Source organism: Prionailurus viverrinus, chromosome A2 (genome assembly GCF_022837055.1).
Source record: "Prionailurus viverrinus isolate Anna chromosome A2, UM_Priviv_1.0, whole genome shotgun sequence".
NCBI classification, from domain to species: Eukaryota; Metazoa; Chordata; class Mammalia; order Carnivora; family Felidae; genus Prionailurus; species Prionailurus viverrinus.
The window spans coordinates 24,500,023-24,521,356 of NC_062562.1; the positions used below are offsets into that span (position 1 = coordinate 24,500,023).

The 21,334-nt window shown below is 48.2% G+C and overlaps 3 protein-coding genes across 7 annotated transcripts in view; 1 reads left to right on the forward strand and 2 right to left on the reverse strand.

Annotated features, from left to right (window-relative positions):
- Nucleotides 1-5,336, reverse strand: part of ARHGEF3 (Rho guanine nucleotide exchange factor 3) — a 306,099-nt gene extending 300,763 nt beyond the window's left edge. For 2 of the 4 annotated variants that reach the window (XR_007149544.1, XM_047846339.1), the window contains exon 1: nucleotides 2,444-2,487. Coding sequence is in view for 1 of the 4 variants with exons in the window: in XM_047846339.1 (XP_047702295.1) it covers nucleotides 2,444-2,472 (29 nt within the window). In the remaining 3 variants the exon portion in view is untranslated. Of the gene's footprint in view, nucleotides 1-2,443; nucleotides 2,488-4,803; nucleotides 4,890-5,317 lie in introns of those variants that run through there. The other 2 variants (XM_047846363.1, XM_047846357.1) reach the window with 2 other exon arrangements.
- On the forward strand, nucleotides 335-920 carry SPATA12 (spermatogenesis associated 12). Its single transcript, XM_053447920.1, is given in 4 exon segments — nucleotides 335-450; nucleotides 452-606; nucleotides 609-696; nucleotides 698-920. Coding segments are annotated over 4 exon segments (582 nt in total).
- Nucleotides 5,337-14,385: 9,049 nt separating the features above from the next.
- Nucleotides 14,386-21,334, reverse strand: part of IL17RD (interleukin 17 receptor D) — a 71,000-nt gene continuing 64,051 nt past the window's right edge. For both annotated transcript variants that reach the window (XM_047850081.1, XM_047850080.1), the window contains exon 13: nucleotides 14,386-20,733. In XM_047850081.1, coding sequence (XP_047706037.1) covers nucleotides 20,621-20,733 — 113 coding nt within the window. In that variant the 3' untranslated portion in view covers nucleotides 14,386-20,620. The remainder of the gene's footprint in view (nucleotides 20,734-21,334) is intronic.

Below are 21,334 nucleotides of genomic sequence, written 5' to 3' on the forward strand. Positions count from 1 at the left end.
CCACCTCCAGACATGTCAATTTGCCTTCAAGTCGGCCACTGCCCTGCATCACCACCCCAGCTTCCAGGAAAATAGTAAGCTCAGAATTGAAGATGAATTCAGGGCTTGGGGTTCTATCAGCAGGAGCAGCAAACCCCAACCTATAAAGTTATCATATGCTGGGTGGAAGTAGAGGTGGCAGATTGGACAAAGAACTAAGCTGGACTGTTAAATAACTAGTTTGATCTTTAGCTAGCTGAGCCACACAAGGCACCAAACTGCCTCCTTTGTCTTTCAGCTCCGGCCAAGGACCCCAGCCTCTCTTTCTGGAGCACTCAGCTTTGACTTGGGTCCCATGTCCAGCTCTGTCCTGACTTGCAGGTCCACTTTAGAAAAGTCAGAAGACTCCAGGGGAAATAAGGCAATGGCCTCCTCCAGTCTCATTGCTCCGTGGCCACCAGAGACCCTGGGGATCCACTTAACACCTCAACAAATCCTCACCATGCCAGAAACTGGGCAGTTGGCCGGGAGCAGCCTTTGCAATCCCAGAGCTGACATTCCACAGCGCTGTGCACCAAAGCAAGGCCTGTTAGTGATATTTAAAAGCATCTCTCTCTCTTGACATCACTGAATCAATCTTCTGGGAAGATCCCCCTCATCTCCACCTTCCCTGATACAACTGAACAGAGTTCAAGAAAGACACAGTTGGCAAGTTATTCCACTTCCCACCTTGCTTTCTTGGTCAGGAAGATGGGGATGCTAAGAGGGCATGTGCCACAGGACAGTTTTAGATAATACATGAGGATGTCAGTGTAGAGCCCAATAGCACAAGGCACGGCCTTTCACATCAACTGGCATTTACTGAGCACTGGTATGTCAGTTCCTTTTCCACAGAATACTCACAGAAAACATATGTGCACACATGCTGCCATAACCAGTGAGGATCTAGCATCATCTGAGAGCTGGTACCTCTTTATCTGGACCTTTGCACATGCTCTTCCCTCTTCCTTCCATCCCCCACCCCCCGCCACTCCCCAAGAGAAGTGACTTGTAGCCATCCCTTTCTTTTCTTAGATATCACTTTTTCCAAGAACCCTCCCTGTCATACCTCCTTTATGCTTTGTTAAATAACATCAAATGACCAACCAATCAACCACTCAATGGGGAGAATGGGAAGCATACATCTCCTGGTCTATGATCCTATACATTTTCATCACTTCGTTTTTTTCCATCAAAGCTTTGCTAAGTAACTACTTTCCTTCTAGATGGTTCCCTGTAGGTGATGAGATGTTTGTAACCAAATGGCACAAAAGAGGAGGCAGTCCATGGTGAGGGCAGGTGAAATGAAGCAAGTCTTACTACGTGTAGGTTTGTACTTCTAGCAGTGCCCCCCAAGGCTTATACTCGTCGCCCAGGTGGCAGTTTCAGGAAACACCATTACTCCAGGTGCCTCTGGAAAGGAAGGCACAAGCCTTCTGGTCAACCATGAGAGCACACAGTGTTAAGATCTTACTCCAGCCACCTGCTAGGATCTGGGGAGGAGGTGATGGAGGTTCTGCCCACAATGTCTCATTTCCCTTCCCCCTTCCCCAGTGAGACAGACCATGTCCAGGGCTCAAGAGCTGACTGGTCAAGCCAGGAATTCAACCACAACCTTGGGGTCCACACGCATAGAATTGTCTTCCCCCAGATAGCCACACCCCACATTCATCTAGGTTTCTGTTTGAATTGCTTCCTCAGAGAAACCATCCCTGACCTAAACCAATGCTGCCTCCACCCCACTCACTCTGGGTGAGTGGATCCCATCCAGCTTCATCTTGTTTATTACACTGACCACACTCCCTGATATCATATTATAGACCTAGTTGTCGACTGTCCATCTCTGCCCACGGGATGTAACACCATAATGGAGGAACACTGCCAGTCTTGACTGCTCTGTGGCCAGTCTCCAAGCCCTACCTCCATAAATGGTTCTTGAATAAATGGAGTGAATGAGCTGAGCTAAGGGGATAAGGCACATGTGCAGATAGGATTCCAAATAACTATAATCTTCGATCTTTTTTTTACAAAAAAGTGTACCCATTTTCATAACTGAATGAACAGTTTTCACTACAGTGAAGAAGAAGGAAAAGCTTATCTCCAAACCTCTCCACAGAAGACCCCACTCCACCCACCACACCGGCGATCTCTCCCACGCAGGAATGTGCATTAATTAGAATCATATATACAAGCGTTTCATTGTCACTCAAGTTTCAACCTGTGCAAAGTGCAAAGTGATATGAATCAGACAATATTTGTACACACCATTAAGATAATGCATCCAAGGATTAATTTTTTTAATTAATTAAACCTGGCTGGCTTGGTCAGAAGAGCGTGTGACTCTTGATCTCTGGGTTGTGAGTTTGAGGCCCATGTTGGGCGTACAGCCTACTTAAAAACAAAACAAAAAAAAGCTCTTACTCACCTCACTTCACTCAGGGGATGCTCATTCATTCTGTCACTAAGGAACATTTATAAAGCATCTACTGTGTGTCAGGGGCCAGAGTTCAGTGGTAAAGAGGGCAATACCTCTACGCTCTTGGAGTCTGCATTCTCCTGTGTGGAGGCAGACAATAAACCCATAAATAGATACATGACTATGAACATTTCAGGTACGCTCCATGAATAAAATACAATGGGAAAATGTGATAAATACTGATGGGGGAGGGGCTGCTTTGAACAGAGTGGTCAAGGAAACCATCTCTATAGAGAAGACATCCAAGCTAAAGGACAAGATACTGCTGGACATGAGAAGAGTGGTAGAAGAGTGTGCTCCGCAACAGGAAGAGCATGTGCAAAGGCCCTGAGGAGTCTCCTGACAACTTGAAATCAAATTTTATGAACTGTATCCCATCCTAACAGCCCCACAACAGGCCAACAATCTCTGCTCCCTCAGCTTGCCTTCTCCTTTACCCAAATGACTTCTTTATCAGATTTTCTCAAGTCAAGGCAGACTTGAATTTTCCACTGGAAGGTGTGCCCTGAGTAAGGGCAAAAAGGAACACGTGTACACTTCTACCTCTAAGAGACACAGGTAATGCTGACATCTTGACACCATAAGAACTTGGGCCTGCTCCTGTACAAGAGGTAAGAATCTCCCCACCAGCAATTCAGGATCCCCTTTTGTGGGGTGCAGGCTTTTTGCAGAAAATGATGAAGAGAGAACTCTCTGGAAAAATACACACCTGTGCTCCAAGCATCTCATGTACGTGTCAGAAGATTCCTGGAGCCCCAGGCTCAGGACTCCCATCTGTGGTTACTACCACCAAAAGATGCTAAACTGGTGCAGACTCCACTGGAGGGACAATCTGCTAGAGGTTAGTGAGTGGAGGGGAGGGGACAAGAGCAGGTCTTTGGGCCCCTAACTATACTCCCACACTCACAGAGATGAGACAGTATCAGCCTATCAGGGGGCCTGAGAACTGAAGGAATTCCCATGGAACCTTATTCACTCCCCCTCAGTGAGGCAAATATGCAGTCACACTCTAGAGCTTCCAGAGAAGGTCTGAGACCCCATTTCTCAGCAGTGTCCTTGACAAAGGTCATCTCTAATCTTGTATTCTGAGACACATTTTGCAAAAGGCTGCTTAACCATAGGAAACATTACTGCAAAGCCCAAGGATTTTGCAGCCCAAAACAACTAAAGCGAGTAGAGCTTACCTTGATACAAGGCACAATTCTAAGAACTTTCACCTCACACAACGCTTCAGCATTTGTACTATTATCCTCATTTTACAGATGAGAAAACTAAGGCCCAGATGGGTGAAGTAACTTGCCTGAGACTATACAACTAAGACAGAGACACAGAAAAGCTTTCTGCTTCCACACTCCAACCAAGAAAAAACACAGTTATACCTTGTGTTGTGCCTGAAATGCTGTAAAATAAGTTTCTGCGGGTGCGTCCAGGACAACTACCATTTGGCAGTTCTCACATCTTTGCCCAGGGCTGGAAGCAAGCCGGGTTCAGGCATTAAAGGGGGAAAGAGTCCTCTAGGAACAAGTCGCTCTGTTTCAGCACTGTTCAAGCCCATGTTGAGGCTGACAGTGCAAAGCGCAGCTCTACCCCGTGGCAAAGCCCAAAGGCATCCAGTTCCACCGGGCTCGGCCAACTTCCACACTCAGAAAATGCTCACCGGCCTCTGGCTATGAGGCACCGAGATTCACCCTAACCCCTTGGGGTCCGCCTCCCTCCCCTCTACCTCACGGTCCTCTGGCCGCGCTATTTAAAAGATGCAGCCGCCAGCACACGGGCCGGGCGGTCCAGGAACCGCGGCCGCCGCCCTGCGCGTCCAGAGCCGCGTCCCTCGCGGCGAAGTGACCGGCAGCCCCGCGAGCCACTACCAGCAGCGCCCGACGCGACGCTGACCTGTGGGCGACCCACCAAGACTGGGGAAGACACCAAGGAAAAGGACAGGTGGCGCCTCCCTCCCCGGAAGTGGCTCTGGGAACGTTCGCCTAAGAGCTCCCAGCACCAAAGTCAGGGTCTCCGGCGCGAGCGGCCGCCGGTCCGGAGTGGCGGTGGCGCTGCCTACCTGCGCCGCGCCCAGGCACCCGAGTTGCGCTCCGAGTGCGCCGGGACCAGACAGCGCGCCGAGTCCGCTTCGGGCACCGGGACCGGTGGGGGCGACCAGGAGGTGGGGGGTGGGGGTCCAGCTCGGAGTTGTGGGTTAAGGCAGGGGAGGAGCCAGCCCCGGAAAGTGCCCGCTCCCGGGAGCCTAGCAGGGGTGTCCAGCCAGGGAGGGTCTAGCGGAGGGGCGGGGTTCGCGGCCAGCCGCCCTCACTCACCTCGGTGCTCAGCGCTGGCTCGGCCCAGAGGAGCGGGAGAGCGCACCGCGGCGACCGCGGCGGTGGCGGCTGCTGCGGGGGCCGCTCCCCCGGGCGGGGCGGGGCCGGGGGCGGGGAGCCCGGGCCGGCCACGTGGGCGGGAGGCGGGCGGGGGACCCCCTCTGGCGCCGGAGCCGGGTGGCGCGGGACCCGGACGCAGTCACGCCCGGCTGCTGCTCGGCACTCCCACTCCGCTAGCCCCGCCGGGGTCCCTGAGAAGACTGGGGAGGGATCTGGGCCCTGAGGCATTCCCCCCCGCCACCTAATCCAGACCCTGAAGGAGAGAATTTACAGCGTCGGGGAAGGGGTGTGCCTCCCGGCCCCAGCTCTTGCGGTGAAGGCGCTGCGGACAGCCCAGGGTAGACTCACGGGGTTAAGTATCGGAGCAGGAGGGGACTGTGGAGACTTAGGGGGCTGCCCTGACGGCGAGGGCCGGAGCCTGTGTGTGGAGCCCCCACCCCGCTGCTAGGCTGACCTGGGGCGCGTCGGGTCTTGTCCAAGCCTCCCTTTCCTGGGCTGTGAGGGTCAGCATGAGGACGAGCCAGAGCTGCGCGAATCCCCGCACCACCAAACCCTCAGGAATCGCGGGGTTTGTGGGCGGGTGCTGAGCCAGAAAGAGCAGCAGCCTGCAGTGGCCTGGGTCACCGTGCGGAAATAGACGTGGGAATCCAACTAAAACTATTTTCTGCATTCATTTATTCAGTAGATCACCGCCTGCGGCCCTCAGGATCCCATACAATCAGAAATATAAAGAATGGGGGCGCCTGGGTGTCTCAGCTGGTTAAGCGCCAGCTTCTTGGTTTGGGCTGAGGTCATGATCTCACGGTTTGTGAGTTCGAGCTCAGCTGGCTGAGCGGACTGCCCCTCCGCCCCCGCCCCCTCCCCGCGCATGCTCGTTCTCTCTCTCTCTCTCTCTCTCTCTCTCTGTCTCTTTCTCAAAATAAAGGGGGGGGGGGGAGATACAAAGACTGCCCTACAGGGATGCCTGGGTGGCTCATTTGCTTGAGTGTCCAGTTCGTTATTTCATCTCAGGTCTGTGATCCCAGGGTCTTGGGATGGAGCCCTGTGTCCAGTTCCAAGCTGAGCGTGGAGCTTGCTTAAGGCTGGCTCGCTCTCTCTCCCTCTGCCCCTCTCCCCTACTTGTTTCTCTCTCTCTCTCTCTCTCTCTCTCTCTCTCTCTCTCTCTCTCGTTAAAAGAAAAAAAAGCCATACACTGTATGGCTCTTATAAAAGTAAACCATCGTGATAAAAATCGAAAATTCATTAGTTGCTCTCATAATCCAGGTGTGCCTTTTAAGTGCTTGATCTATTTTAACATTCACAACAGCCTCATGAGGTATAAGAGTTGTGTGGGCCCACTTCTCAGATGAAGAAACTGAAAAAGTGAAGCCAGCCCCCAGGTCAGAGAAAAGAGGGTCAGCCCAAGAATTATGGCTTTTGCCAGACTGACCTTCCATTAAATGGCAAGAACAGCCTCTGAGTGGACCCCCTCGGTCTCTAACCACCACCCCCTCATTCACAGGAAGAGGGGGCTGGTGAAGCCTCACTGGGAGGCACCTGTCCTGACAGCAGCCTCTGGGAAGCGGACCTCACAGCCCAGGCCCCCAGGCCCCACAGGAGGTGTTCAGAACTGCTCTAGCAAAGCTGAGACTTCACTGAAGCCCCTGTGTATTGTTGCAGGCACTCAGCCTCCTAGTGCTGGGTGGCCTCTTCCTGGCCGACAGCCTGCCTTTGGGGCCAGAAACTAAGCATCTTGAGCGAACTAACTTTCATTTCAACAGCTGCAACTTCATTCCACTACAACTTTAAAGGGACTCCTTGACCCCAAACCCAGTGCCTCATTACCCACCTGTTCCTTGTTCAAAGAACAGGTAGCCTATGCAGTACTCCATTTCCAAGGGCAAAACCTATATCCAGACTCCTAGTCCTCAACCTATTCCCCCAAACCTCTTTTGTTATTCTCTCCTTTACCCCTTCCACACTGAAGAAGATCCCTGTTACAACCAGCCTGTTTATAAAGTAATAATAAACGGCTTCCACTCCCCCATTAACCCGGCAGGAACTTCAGATGCACAAGCCAACACGTGGGGCTCTACTCAGGCAGCCTTATCAAAAATAAAAGTTTTATTCCCATTAGATTCCACTTAACAATGATTTGAGTATCTGCTACATGCTACACACTGCGCTGGTCTCTGGGGAACAGTAGTGAATCTCAACAGGACAAAGTCCCAGACCCCATGGAGCTTGCAGGTGATGCAGGAACAGCCAGACCCTCACCAGGCAGATGGGGAGCAGGATGCGGGAAGAGACACACCTGAGGAAGAGCTGGCCCCGATTCAGGCATAGAAAGACTTCCTGCGGGGAAGTGGGCCTCAGCTGACCCTTGACCAGGCAGGGAAACCAGCCGGGGAGGGCAGAACCAGAGATGCAGAAGCCCAGAGGTGGGAGAGCACAGGGCACATGTCTGTGAGGTCCGGGAGGAATGAGACTAGAGAGGCCTTGATGGCCAGGGTGAGACACCAGACCTTAACTGTTGAAAGGTGCAGGCATAAGTGATGAGGTCCCTCAGCTGCAGAGAAATGGTCCCATTGCTGCTGAATGTGACTTTCTCATGGGAAAGTCTCCTGTACACAGCAAAGGCAATGTACGTTGTTATTATTATTGCTAAAGGTAAACTCCTTGACTTCCTCTTTTATTATTCAGGGTCTCCAGAAGTCAGAACAGATCTGTAAGTAGGATATGTAGGCTAAAAGAAATCAATTTAGGGGTGCCTGCGTGGCTCAGTTGGTTAAGCGTCTGACTCTTGATCTCAACTCAGGTCTTGATCTCAGAGTTGTGAATTCAAGCCCTGTGCAGGGGCTCTACTCTGGGCATGAAGCTACTTAAACACACACACACACACACACACACACACACACACACACACACACATCAACTTAATCCTACAAGGGCTTATATTCAGCATGCCATCCCCTCCCACCCACACCATGCTCAGCCCCGTGGAGGGGGAGGCAAGAAATGTGGGTTTCTATCCACCAAGTTTTGAAACTGGCAGACAGGCCAGAAGACATTGATGATGAACTGGTTTTTCTCCTTGAAACAGTTCAGGAGGGCCTGTTCTTGAATTCAGCCCCATCTCCTCCAACTCTCCAAGACAGGATGAAATGGGGCCAGGGCAGTCACCTTACTAATTCATCAACTGGGAAAGCCAGGTGTCTGCAGGAGGCCCCCACATGGCCTGCAGAAAGGGCAGATGATGCAGTATCACTGATCCCAACTAACAAGCAATGGCAGGAAAAGGGACAAGGTGAGGTGCCAGGTAGCACAGCTGAGGAAAGTGACCACATGTGAAGGCACCACCAAGGACAAGGGCAAGGATGACACATTTGAGACCACTCCCCCATCCTCCTGGTGCCCACTCAGTACCACAGGGCACTGACTATTGTGTGCAACCTTACATTCAAAACCCTCTGATGAGGGGCTCCTGGGTGACTCAGTAGGTTGAGTATCCGACTTCGGCTCAGGTCATGATCTTATGGTTCATGGGTTCAAGCCCCTCATCAGGCTCTGAGCTGACAGCTCAGAGCCTGGAGCCTGCTTTTGATTCTGTCTCCCTCTCTCTCTGCCCCTCCCCTGCTCGTGCTCTGTCTCTCTCTCTTTCTCTCTCTGTCAAAAATAAATAAATATTTAATAAAAACCCTCTGATGATGTAACACCACTCATTGTAAAACAATGCAGAGGGACAGCCTGGCTGGCACAAAAAAGCGTGTTTACAGAGTATTGAAAATAAATAAATAAATAAATAAATAAATAAATAAATAAATAAATAAATAATTTTTTTTTAAATGTAGAAAAAATACTGACAGGTTTAAAGACTAAGATAAAACCCACACACAAGCACACCACCTAGTGATAACCACTGTTAATTTGTGCCCTTTATTTTCGCTTAACCTACTGTGAGTCTTTCCCTTTGTCATGAAATACTCTTCTGCAATATGATTGTTAAAAGCCACTTGTATGAATGTGCCCTCTTCTTAGAATCAGTCTGACCAGTACTTGGTGTGCTTCTCATTTCTCAGTATCTGGGATAAGTAACGCTTGCTAATGAAAACCCACACACAATAAATGTTGGCACACATATCTGGTTATTTCCTAAAGACAAACCTGTAAGTGGGGTCACAGGGAAAGACACTCAACTCTTCTGCAGGCAGCACTGTACAGACAGATGCCCTCTCCCTTTTGGTGGGGGAGGGGCGTTGTTGAAAGATGGGGAGCATCCAGTTGAAGTGACACTAATCTGGTACAGTCCTCACCCAGGGGATGGGGATACCTGTGGAAGGATTAAGGTATTGGTCTTACTGTTCAGTCCTCGGCAATGCTCTGCAAGTGGTCACACCATTTCTTTCAAAACAGACCCCTTCTGTTCTCATAATCTTGGTTAAAGGAAAACCTGAGAAGCAAGCTTGAGCAGTGGCGTGGAAAGAGAGAGAGGGGCTTTGGAGTAGAAAACGCCCAAGTTCAAATCCAACCTGGGTCCTACCCTGGGGTAGAGCACATCACCTAAGCTCCAAAGGTCCATTAGGAGGATGTGATGTAGTCAGGCAATGGCATAAGGCTTGACACAGTAGCAGCCATCCGACTCACAGGGGTGATTCTAATATGTACCATGTCACTGACTAATCTCGTGTCTACAGGAATCTAAGTCCCACAGGGAGTGAAGCCCTGAGACAGTACAAGCCAATCAAGTGACTCTCAGCTCTGGGGATCATGGTAATGGTAAATGAATAGTGACCTCATTTCAATTTGCAAAGAAAGGAATAAATGTTGTTCCTCCAGGAAACCTTTTAAAATTTACTAGTAACTGTTACTGCTTACTCTTGATGACATCAGAGACAAATGTTAATGGTTTTGAGCACCTGCTATGTTCCAGGCACCATGCTGCGCCCTCTACCTGCTTTATCCTTACAACAACCCCATAAGTCAGATGCATTTTTACCCCCATCCAACAGATGAGGAAACTGAAGACCAGAGAGATGAGGTGTCTTGCCCCAGTGACAATTGAGTGGTAGGGCTGGGGTCTCTAGCTGGTTCAAGAAATCAAATCTGAGCCCAACCCAGAAGGAAGGCCTACTGTAAATGACACAGCCCTCCCTCAAGGAGCAGCCATTCTTGTGGGCAAGAGGAACCATCACATAATCACAAAAGCTGAGCTAAGTGCTCCTGAAGGCAAATGTCAGGACCTAGACCATAATGAACAGTGGTCAGGGAAGGTTTGACAGCAAAGGAGGGATGGAAACAGAGAGAGAGTGTTCCAGGCAGAAGATATGGCATACGCGAAGTTCCAAGGCAGGAACACATGAGTGGGGGATCTCAAAAAACCCTGGGATGGCCCTGAAGAAAAAAGGAACACACAGAGAAGAGATTGGCAAGGGGCCAGATCAGAACATCAGAGGTCACTTCCAGGGCCACTGGCAGTTTCAAGCAGGAAGTGACCTCCTGATCAAGTAGCCATCTCTCATAGAGGTCATTGCCAGTCACTCTTGGAACTAAGACCTCCAAGAGATAGGAATTTATGTCAGTTTCTAGCCCATCAGCCACCCCAGCCAGGCTGAGGCAGACATGTAAGGGATCCCTCTTTATAGCCACATATCCCTTAACCTGCCCCAGGGGACCACCTCCCCACAGGCAGAGGGGAACTCACAGTGAGATCATGACCTGAGCCGAAGTTGGATGCTTAACTGACTGCCACCCAGGTGCCCCTTTAAGGCTCCGTTTTAATCACAAGGATTCTCATCGTAACAATGAGAATAGACACATACACAGGTGCGTAGCGTCTGTAAGTACATCTAACTTCAGTGCAAAAACCAAAGGCAGGACGTGCCTGTGTTTGCATTCTGCTGCCAGGCGTGCAGGCCTTTCTTTGCTGTGAGGTCTCCTTCTCCGTGGCCTGGCCTGGCCCACAATGGTGGGAAGTGTATATGATTTGTCTGAAAGCTGACACCCGCCCACTTCTTGGAATGTCTCTGACCAGCCAGAGGGGGCACCACCAGGCAGGACCAATCATCCTGGAGGACCACTTCTCTGTCTCTGTCCCCTCCAACTTTGTAAAGCAGAGAATTCCCTAATCTTTTCCTCATAGTCAGAGAAACAATCCCAGGGGTGCCTGGGTGGCTCAGTCAGCTAAGTGTCAAGACTCTTGATCTCACGATTTGTGAGGTCAAGCCCCACGTCTGGCTCTGCGCTGACAGAGCAGAACCTGCTTGGGATTCTCTCCCTCTCTGTGTCTCTCTCTCTCTCATTGTCCCTCCCTGACTCACATGCACGCTCTCTCTCAAAATAAATAAATAAACTTAAAAAAAAAAAAGAGTTCTCCTCCTTTAAGCAAGACCATTATATAAAAAAATTATATTACCTAAAAGAAAAATCAATGTTATTTAAAAAGACAGAGGAAAGAAAAAAAAAGAAAAATTCCCAGCTTTTGTTCACATCTAGAGTGGGGTGTGTCCATCTGCCTGGCACAGGGTCCTTGAAGCACCAAGTCCAGAAAAAAGTCTCTCTCTCAGGGCTGGCAGGTGACTAGGAAAAAAGGAGGCTGGTGAATGGAACATGAGCAGATCTGAGTTCCCGGTCAGTTAGCACAGGCTACATACGTTCAATTATCAAGAAAACCAGCGTTACTGTCCTAATTTAATTTTGCTAGGAACACATCCTTCCTCCCCAACTCCCATCCCTTCCTTCCTAGACCAGCATCAAAACAACCAGGCATGAACCCTGTCTCTTCTTTCGGGGGATAAGATGCTTTAACTCAGCACCTGATGAAGTCCCTGGGCCGAAGCTCCTATCAGCAGGTAACTGTCTCCCTCCCATCCCCATCTGACCCCCACAGAACCCAAGTCTTGCTCTTCCACAGACTGACTGATAAACCACTACTTACCGAGTGCCAGGCACTTCCAAGCATGACCACGGGTGCTTCATAAACCCCATCTCATTTCATCCTCACAATAGCCCCTATGCAGTGGGTATTAGTCCCAGCTTGCAGATGAAAAACACAGGCTCAGAGCAATTAGGTGATTTGCCCACAGTCCCATATATAGAAAGAGACGGACTCAGAAGGGAAGGGATCGTGTGTGCATCTTGCCCATTACTGTGTTGCCAGTACACACTTTAGACTCTCAGGTGAATGTTGTGAGAGCATTGTATCATCGGTAAATGTGACAGCTGGTGCAACATCCTCTCCAGAAAGAGCCCCGGGAGCCGAGCTCACTGATCTTGCATTACTTTCCCTTAATCCCAAAGACCCTATTTGAATTTTGTCTCATTGCAAAAGGTCTCACCTCAGGTTTGTGTCCTTCCCTCCTTCATTGCATCCTCTACCTTATCGTATTCTTGTACCACTTCTGATTTTGTTCCTGTGAACAGTGAGGGCAGGGTATGCTGGGGCTAGGGGTGGGAAACAGACATTTATTGAAGGCCCACTATGCCCAGGACAGCAAAGATATATTTTTATGTCTCCTTCCACCATCTGCTTAGCTTACTGTTAGTAGTCTCTTATTCAATTAAAGCAGATGAAATTCTAATTAAAGCCTGCAAGGGAAGCTGGTCTTTGCTACCTTTAAAGTTTGCATTTCTAAAACAAAGTAAAGCCAGTGTTGAGGCCCCACAGATGCTGGTGATTATAAGAACCCTAAACAGGAGCACCTGGCTGGCCCAGTCAGTAGAACATGTTACTCTTGATCTTGGGGCTATGAGTTTGAGCCCCAAATTGGGTGCAGAGATTACTTTAAAACTAAAAAGAGGAAAAAGAAAAAAAAAACCCTATGCAGCTGTAGAAACAGGCTCTATTTTCTAACACTGTGGTAAAAATTAGGGTTTCTCTGCTGTCCAAAGAGGATTTTCCTCCTAATAGGTAAGAATTCACTTACTGCACCAACTGCCCAGTAAGATTCTTCCAATCAAGTCCTTTTAGATCTATTTGCTTAACCTGTGAAAGAAATCTACTCTCAATATTTGGATAAGGGAACCAAGCCACCATAACTTGGCACTCCAGGTCCTTCCTTCAGCCTATCGGCTATACAGAGGGACAGTTCAGCCTACTGGTTAGGGATGAGGATGCTTCAGTTCGATGTACAAATCTCTGAGCTGCCAATCCCTTGTCTGTGCTCTTGGCAAAGCTAACGGATTTCCTGACTTCAGCATCTCAAAAATGAGAGTGCTAGTAGTACCTTGTATATTGGGTTGTGGTGAGGAAAGACACAAAGAGTGCTCAGAGTGGGAACTAACATCCTGTGGTTGTCTGTCCTCACTTGCTGTCCCCACTAACGTTATGGGAAAGCACTCTACTGCCTTTGGCCACACGTACACTCCTTGCACGTAGGTGCAAGTCCTCCCCCACCTACCTGGGCGGCCAGACCTTTACCAAGGGGACCTGTGAGCAGCCTCGGCAGGGTTTGCTGCAGCTCATATCCCAGCTCTGCTACTAGCTAGCTGTGAGATCAAGAGTAAGGGACAGCCTCTCCAAGCCTCTGTAAAATGGGGACAGTACGATTACCCGCGTAGCAGAGTATCTGTGAAAGTAAATGAGATGATGGCGTGTAAAGCATGTGGCGCTCAAAGGTTGGCTCTTAGAAATGTGGGGAAATGGCAGGGAGCATGGGAAAGAGGAAATGAATGGGGAAAAACATGCAGTCTCCTGGGTGAATATGAACAGGAAAACTGAAGGCTACGCCAAGCATCAGAGGCAAGAACATGGCTGAATTTCCGCCTCAGCAGTGCTTCGCTCAGAGCGGTTTTTTGTTTTGTTTTTTAACAGTCCTGCGGGGAAGGGTAGGGGGAAGAACCAGCGGACAAGAAAAACCCAATGTTCCCCAGACCCAACTCGTCCACCATATTCTTTTCAGACAATGGCCAGGAGGCTTGTATCCTGTGTCCCTGCTGTTTCTTACCACTTGTTGTCCTGTCCTGGATACCTGTCATTTCTGAGCGCTATGTGCCAGTAAGCACTTCACATTCACCACCCTGTGAGGGAGGGCCTTTGGCCCATTCTAGAGATGAGAAACTGAGGCCCAGAAGTGCAGCCACAGGGTCACAGTGGCAGAAACAGAGCTGGGAACTCACCCCAAAGTTGATGGGCACCAAGAAGTTAACTCACAGAGTGCTGGCACACAGGAGGTGGGATAATGTCTATAGGAAGAAATAAAAAGGCACTTCTTTGTCTTATTGGATGGCAGGAAGTTTGTGGCTCCCACATTTCAGTGGCTCTTTTCAAATTTCTGAAAAGAAAGTCCATTTGTTCTGACAGTCAAATTTCTCCTTGATAGGAGCATCCCTGCTCCTGACTCCACACAGGCAACACATCACTGCCCACTGGAGGGCAAGGCAAACAGCCACGGCAGCAGGTTTCATGTGCAAGAAAGACATACTGGCTACCCTCACCTCCTCACCCTGGATATTCTTCCTCCTTCCCAGAGGCAGAGCCCTCGGAAAGCTGTGCTAGGAACCCAGCTACTTGGGAAACAGGAAAGAAGATCTAGAATCATGAACCACTGCAATCTTAAAACATTTTATTTGATGCAGAAATCCTAAGGTACAAAAACATTTTGCAAATGTCAGCTGTGACCTACTGTCACCTATTTACAGTTATGTACAAATCAGATAAGACATTGTTTTCAATGTAAAAATATAGCACACTGCTACAGTCCTGCTATTCCACCAAACCCACAAAGGACAAACTTAAAGATGAAACAAAGACAATGGCAACAACCACCATGTTCCAATGTTCCACAGGCTTTCCCCCCCTAGATCGTAGTCACAGGGAGCTTCTGAAGTGAAAAAAAAAAAATAGTAAAAATAGAAGTTACCTACTCTCTAAATGAACACATGTGGTTTTTACAAAAGTTTTTGCTTTGTCCAGACTCACCATGGTTTTTCTTGAGAGAAAAAACACAAGTTTTACATAACAATTACACATTAAGTGTAATAACCCAAAGGAATTTGTCTAACAGATGGAGCAGCCAACTTTGTCTACAGCATGTACAAATAGAAGAATGCTTCTTTGAATATTCTCCACTGACATTTTATTTGATACAAATGTCAGAGATGCAGTCATAATGGTTTGCTTTTCTCAGACTTCTGATTGTGCAAAACACAGTGCTAGGTCATTTCAGAGCCATGGCCCCAGCCCTTCAGAACAGAGGAAAGCTCCTGGAAGGGTCTGTGGTCCCAGCTGAACTTCGGGCAGGAAACAAAGAGCAGGAGGGGGGGAAAACTGGCCAAAATTCCCAAGAGGTTGTCCCTCACCTTCCTTACAAATTAGCCCTTAGCAGCTGCTATCTTGCCGGTGATTAAGCTGAAGTCTGAACCATCTAATAATATTGAGTCATGAATTAAAGGCAAGGTCTAGAGGTATGTAAAATAGAATCCAAAATTGGGAGGGAGAGGTAGCTACCACTCAGAAGGTAAGAGTTGGTCTTGATGAGAATTTTGGAACTCAGGAATGACATCAAACACATCAGGAATAAGAACCAAGTGTCTGACCAGAAGAGGGGAAAAGAAAACACAATAGAAGACGATTGTTGGGGAGGAATGGAAGGGGCGACCTAACAATCCTCAAAATGAATGCAGGCGATATACCATTTTTTAAAAAGTGCCATTGTATTTGTAAGTAGTAAGAGAAGCTGGGCACACGAGAATTTCTCTGTAATCCCCATCCTGAGCTTGGCCGTCACAAGGAACCAATGCGAAGAAGGCACCACATTCTGTTTCGGCAACCAAACAGAGTGTGAAGCTGGGAAACAGAAGAGCAGTGAAAATTATTAAGCCCTTGGAAAACAAGAGCTATGAAGAATGGTTTAAGTAGGTGGGATTATTTATCACTGAAATAAAAACACCAGGGGGATGACTTCACTGTGGTTTTCAAATACACGGAAGGTAACCAGCTGTTCTTTTTCCACTACATGCAGAACAAAAGAAGGCTGGTTTGAATTTCTGTAAGACGTACAAAGAACTATCTGATCAGCAGGGCAGGTTACAGAATTTCCCTCACTGAAAATCCAGAATCCCATCCATAGCCATATGTCTGAAATAATTCAGGCTCAGCCCTGGCTGACACCGGCAGGGGAGACATCCTAGATAATCCAAACTTTCTCCCAGCTCCAAAACTCTGAAATTGGAATCCAAGCTATTGGCTTACAGTCAGACTTCCTTTTGTTTATTTTCACCCTGAGCCTGGAAAGGAGGGGACACAGAAAGGATGACCCAACACCCCAGGAGGACTCCTAACTGATCTCTCAGTATCAGGAAAAGCTTTTGTCTGGATACTGTTTCACATCTCCAAAACACAGTCACTTCACAGATCATTTAAAACAGAAGACAATGCAAATACCTGGCTCTAGTGGACACTCGGGGATTCCCTGCCCCGCTCCCCACAACGCCTGCTTTTCTCATTAAGTCTTGGCCTAAGCTCAGAATTGCACATCATTTAAAAAATTATGAAGCCAAGAACTAAAACTATAAATAAGGCCCTTTAGGTTGTGGAGTTTAAATGAAAATTGTTCCAAGTGTTATGCTTTTTAAATTGGGGAACATAAATCTGATTTTGAAATTAGTAACTGGCCTGCCTTTCTCTTAAGGCACCACGAAACATAAAGAAGCCCTCAAACATTTCAAATACATTCACAATCGTATCAAACTACCTTGGGGGAGGCAAGGTGGGGAAGAAGCAATCCAGACACCAGCTGCATTTAGCAAGAGCATTTTCTGGTGGTACCAGACATCTGTAATTACCATGAACGCTTTTCATTTCAAATCTTACAAGGCAGAGGTAGCAAACTGGCATCTAGTGGGCCAAATCAGGCCCACTCATGTGTTCTGTTGAATCTGAATTGAAAAAAGAAATCTCTTTTAATTTAGCTGCCAATACTTTAGAAAATTAGAAACTTTCCTATCAAATTCCAGATTCTCAGCTTCTCTTGAAAAATGGGAAGATCAGGAGACACCACATGGCCACAAATGGCTGGAGTAGCTGCCCTCCTATGGGTGGGACACGGAGCACTTCAGTTTGCCACACTCCCCACCATGCCCTATGGTCTCTCTGACACTGAGAAGGTAGGTCATTGCCATTTATCACCACACTTCATTGATCTGTCGTCCTGGCCCGCTGCACTGGCACCTCCTGAAGGCACAGCATCCGCTAAATAAAAGCGGCAGTCTTCACCAACGATATGAAACAAGAAAGGCTAACAACCTTCACGCTGTTATTGTCCACATCTCTCCAATAAAGACACAAGGAAGGATTCCTCTCCCCTAAGAACCAAATTAGCATTGAGGCTATTGGGGACCATGGGGTTTTCTTTCTTAAGAGGAAGGTGTGTCGTTTCTTCTCTAGGAGTAAAATAGCTTTTTCTTCATTTGTTTCTTTTAAAAGATGCTCAACTCTGAAAAAAGGAAAAGTTCTGAAAATCATGTAACTCCACATTTTTGGAGGAACAGTCTTCCTGTTTATTTGTGCTTAAGTCAGGGAACCTGAGACTAGGGCTTGGCTAGAAAAAAAAACACCCCACATCTGCAGCTATGAAGTCGCAAGACTGAACTTTAATACACAAACATGCACGACCTCAAATTATGACCCATTGATTCTGATGATGTCATAGTTGCTAAAGACATTTTTGAACTTCTGCTCTGGGACTGTCTTCAGTTATTACTAACGTGTTAACCAAAAATGGTCTCATGACTTTAAGGCCCCATCTCATTTTTGGTTCAAAATGCTATTACCCAACCTGAGGGCCTGGGCCTGGACCTGGACCTGAATGTCTTCTGATTCTCTCTGGAGATCAATGTGCCTCAAAGGCCCAGGATTTGGCCCTCTGGAGGATCCCCTGCAGGACGCTCTGTCCACTGTGTGGCTGGACTGGGTCTGTCCAGGTGGTTCTTGTTGCTTGTGGCCAACCTCTGGGAGAAAAACACACCTTTACCTGGGCTTCCACTTCCCCAATCCATCCCTGGACAAAGCTGACTATGTCAGATGCTAAGTCCTTTCTGTAGGGCACTAGGGAGTTAAGATGAACACCTAGCTCCCTACCTTCAACTACCTTCAAGATTTGCTTACCTGGGTCCTTGGACCTACTCCAGGTGTCCTGCCCAGAGAACACCAGCTAACTTAGCCACACGAGCCTCTTATTCTCAGGACCAAGGCTTTTTATTGAGATCATCCTTACATTCTAATTCTTGTTTCCCCAATTTCAAGAAGCCTGTGATTCAGTAGAACCTTTATCTGAATTCCGTGTTATCATTTCCATTGCCTGGAACAATGTATCAGTCAAAAACTGCAGGTCTGCTTAAAACAGATGTTTTGCCTTAATCTACAAGGCAACTGTTCTCATTCCCAGCACAAGATGGGGAGGTTTAAAAAAAAAAAAAGTGAAACTAGTAAGGCAAAACCACGAAGTTGGGACATCTCAACACTGTGGTTTTGCTACTTGGTATGTAGAGTCTGCTTGTGTTGAACATAAGAAACATTAGTATTTGAAAATAAGTATCCAAACCATAAATCCAAACGAAAAGTTTACCTGATTTTTGGTCTAGCACATTTTTTCCCTTGCATTTTCACAAGAAGGAAGTTCATTTAGCAAGCTCTCTGCCCACATGCATGGAGCTCAGTTGATGCTCCCCACCCCCTGCCAGTCCTCCATGCTGTTCCTGGGGTCGCTTTCTCAGAGATGCCTCATTTTCTGTGCAAAGCTGAATATCTAACCTAAAAGTAGCTCCTCGGGGTTCCTTTGGAGCACGTACCATTTCTTGGCTTCAATCTCTCTTGATACTGTTCCAGAGTGAATTTTCACGTTAGCAAGTTTGGACTGACCAATCTCCCTTGCAGAACGTATCCTGACGGTGGAAGGGCAGGGCGGGCATATGTGGGCAGGAGCTCTGCACTTGTCCCAGACTCTCCAGTATCATGGAACATCTCTTCTCCAACCGGATGCCTGGTTCTGTGGGGGAGGTCGTTGTGAGGCTCACTTGTCTCCCCTGCAGAGCAGCTGCAGGAAACTCGATGCCAGAGAACAGACAAACACGTTCTTCCCCCAAGAAGCCGTCAGCTGCCTTTACAGAGCATGGAGTGTGGCATTTGCATCAAAAATACACACAAACCTCTTCTTTGCAGCAAGGCTGCAAACCTTCCCTTCCCACCTGCTGAGCATGTGCTTGGATGGAAAGTCCTGCCTCATTCTACCTCCCAACCCCTCCTTGAGACATTTCTCAGTGTCTCCCTTAATATTGGTCCTACCTGCTAAAGGAGTAAAACCCAGGGTCCCCTGTGTAGTGCTGAGTAAAAGCAGGGTGCCTGAAGCCAACAGCACCCACGGAAAGGGTGGAGAAAGATGCTCACAACCCCTCAAGGACACAGGGAGAAGGGATTCCACAAAGACATCATCACACACATGCTAATAGACAAGCAGGATTTGAACAACTGTTTTCCCTTCAGAAGGAGAAATTCTGTAGAAACTTCATTCATTAAAAACAGAACATTTACTTTTCCTTTTTTAAAGCAAATTCTTTCCTCCTAAACTCTAAATACCTATTTTTGGTAGGAGCACAAGAGACCAATCTTTCACTGGGTAAATACAACAGAAACACAGGGAAACATGATTCACAGGCTGAGTTGTGGGGGGAGTACTTTGAGATTCAAGAATTGAATGACTTCAGGTCTCATGTCTTCTTCAGATGATATTAGAAGAGCAAACTCATCTTTGTGACAGTCTCCCCTCCACCTTCTTAAAATGAGATTTATCATTAGTCAAAACCAGTTCAGCAGGTTAAGTGGCTGCCACCTGCACATCGCCATATTTCAATGGATTCTGATCCCTGATATCTGGACACAGCTTTAGATCAGAAGCCAAATGAAGCACGGACTCCGGCTTCCAGTAATCCAGCCCAGTTGGGTATTAGTCTTTTAAAAATAAACTTCCAGGCAGCAACATCTAAGACACTGCGCAGTAAATGTAACCCCGGGAAACTTGGTGGGCAGATCCCACCCCCACACGAAGCCTACTCAAACCAAGAGGCGGTCCTGTGTCCTGAGTTTTGCTGCTTTCTGGACATTGACCAACCTATGTCAGAAAGAATTGTCTAGATGGTCAGCCTGACCCTGCAGCCCCCACCTCAGTGTGCCATGGCACCCACAAACACATAAAGACTCGTATTATGAAAGGTGATACGATATACAGTCACTTCCTTGACCTTTGACTCAGAGCTTTTTTAACATCCAAGCCATTGTAAATTCTACACCCAAAACAGACAAGAACATCATCTGTAAGAACATGGATTCCAGATAGACTGGCACTTGATTTCTGTGGCTGTAATGGTACTAAAAGTGCTTCTTCCACAAAGCATTTCCAATCAAAGTAGCCAACAGCGAATGGGCAAAGTCGGAAGAGATAAATAAAATCTGAATGAGCAGTGCAGGTATTTTCCTGTTTCTCTGTGCATGTTTCCTCCCGACCTCCCAGAGTTGGCTCTAATCCAAGGTCTGACCTAATGTGACCAGCTGCCGTCAGACCTTGTGGACATGCCTTCCAGAGATCCATATGGTTTTAGAAAATTGGAGACTTTGCCAAGATATCAGGTAGAGGGATGGGGCAAGGAGAACAAGTACTGGCCCGAATTTCACTCCAAATATCCTTGTAGGAGACCTCAGCTCCAAGCACACTGCGCAACCAGAGAGAAGAGCTGGGGGACCAGAGAGAGGCAGCAGCTAAAGTGGCAATGCGTAGACTCTTCTGTTTTGTTACAAAGGGGCGACTGCGTGGAGTTCACCAGTGTAGCTGCAGCAACCAGGCTCTGCTCGGCATGCCCCAGAGGTGAGGAGCTTGGAAGGGAAGACGGGAGGATCCTCCTCACCTAAGGAAAGAAGACAGGGCAGAGACACGTCATCGCACTTCACTGGGCTGGGGGCTAAGGCCAGAGTGTGGCTGCATCTGGGCTGGGACTATGGGCTTTACAAGCGAGGCAGGCATACCAACCAGCTCAAGACAGGGCACTCTCATCCTGGTGGCGGGCTCCCTTAGCCCAGGGTCAAGGGTTTGCATGCATGACTCCCGCTGGCCACAGGGACCGTAAGGAGCAGTCCCAGATGGCATCCTGCTGGTGCTCCCTTGGGAGGTAGGACTCTTCTACAGAGCCCTCCTACCTGGCCCTGTGCTGAGATATGATGGAGAGAACATCGTGTCCATCAACCCCTGGATCACAAGATGTGGCTTTCAAAGCACTGGCATTGGTGAGGGGTGGTGAACACCTCAAATCCCAACAAAGATACAGGTCCACAGCCCCTCATCCAATACCCCTGGGGCAAGCTGTCTTGGCAGTCAGATGTCTGTGGGGTTCAGGAAGGTGATATAATGCACACACTGCATGTTACATAACACCACTTGTGGGGCCTGGGCAAGCTCACTGTAACTTAGCATCAGTATTTCTGCAGTTCCCGTGAACACTCCCAGTGCCT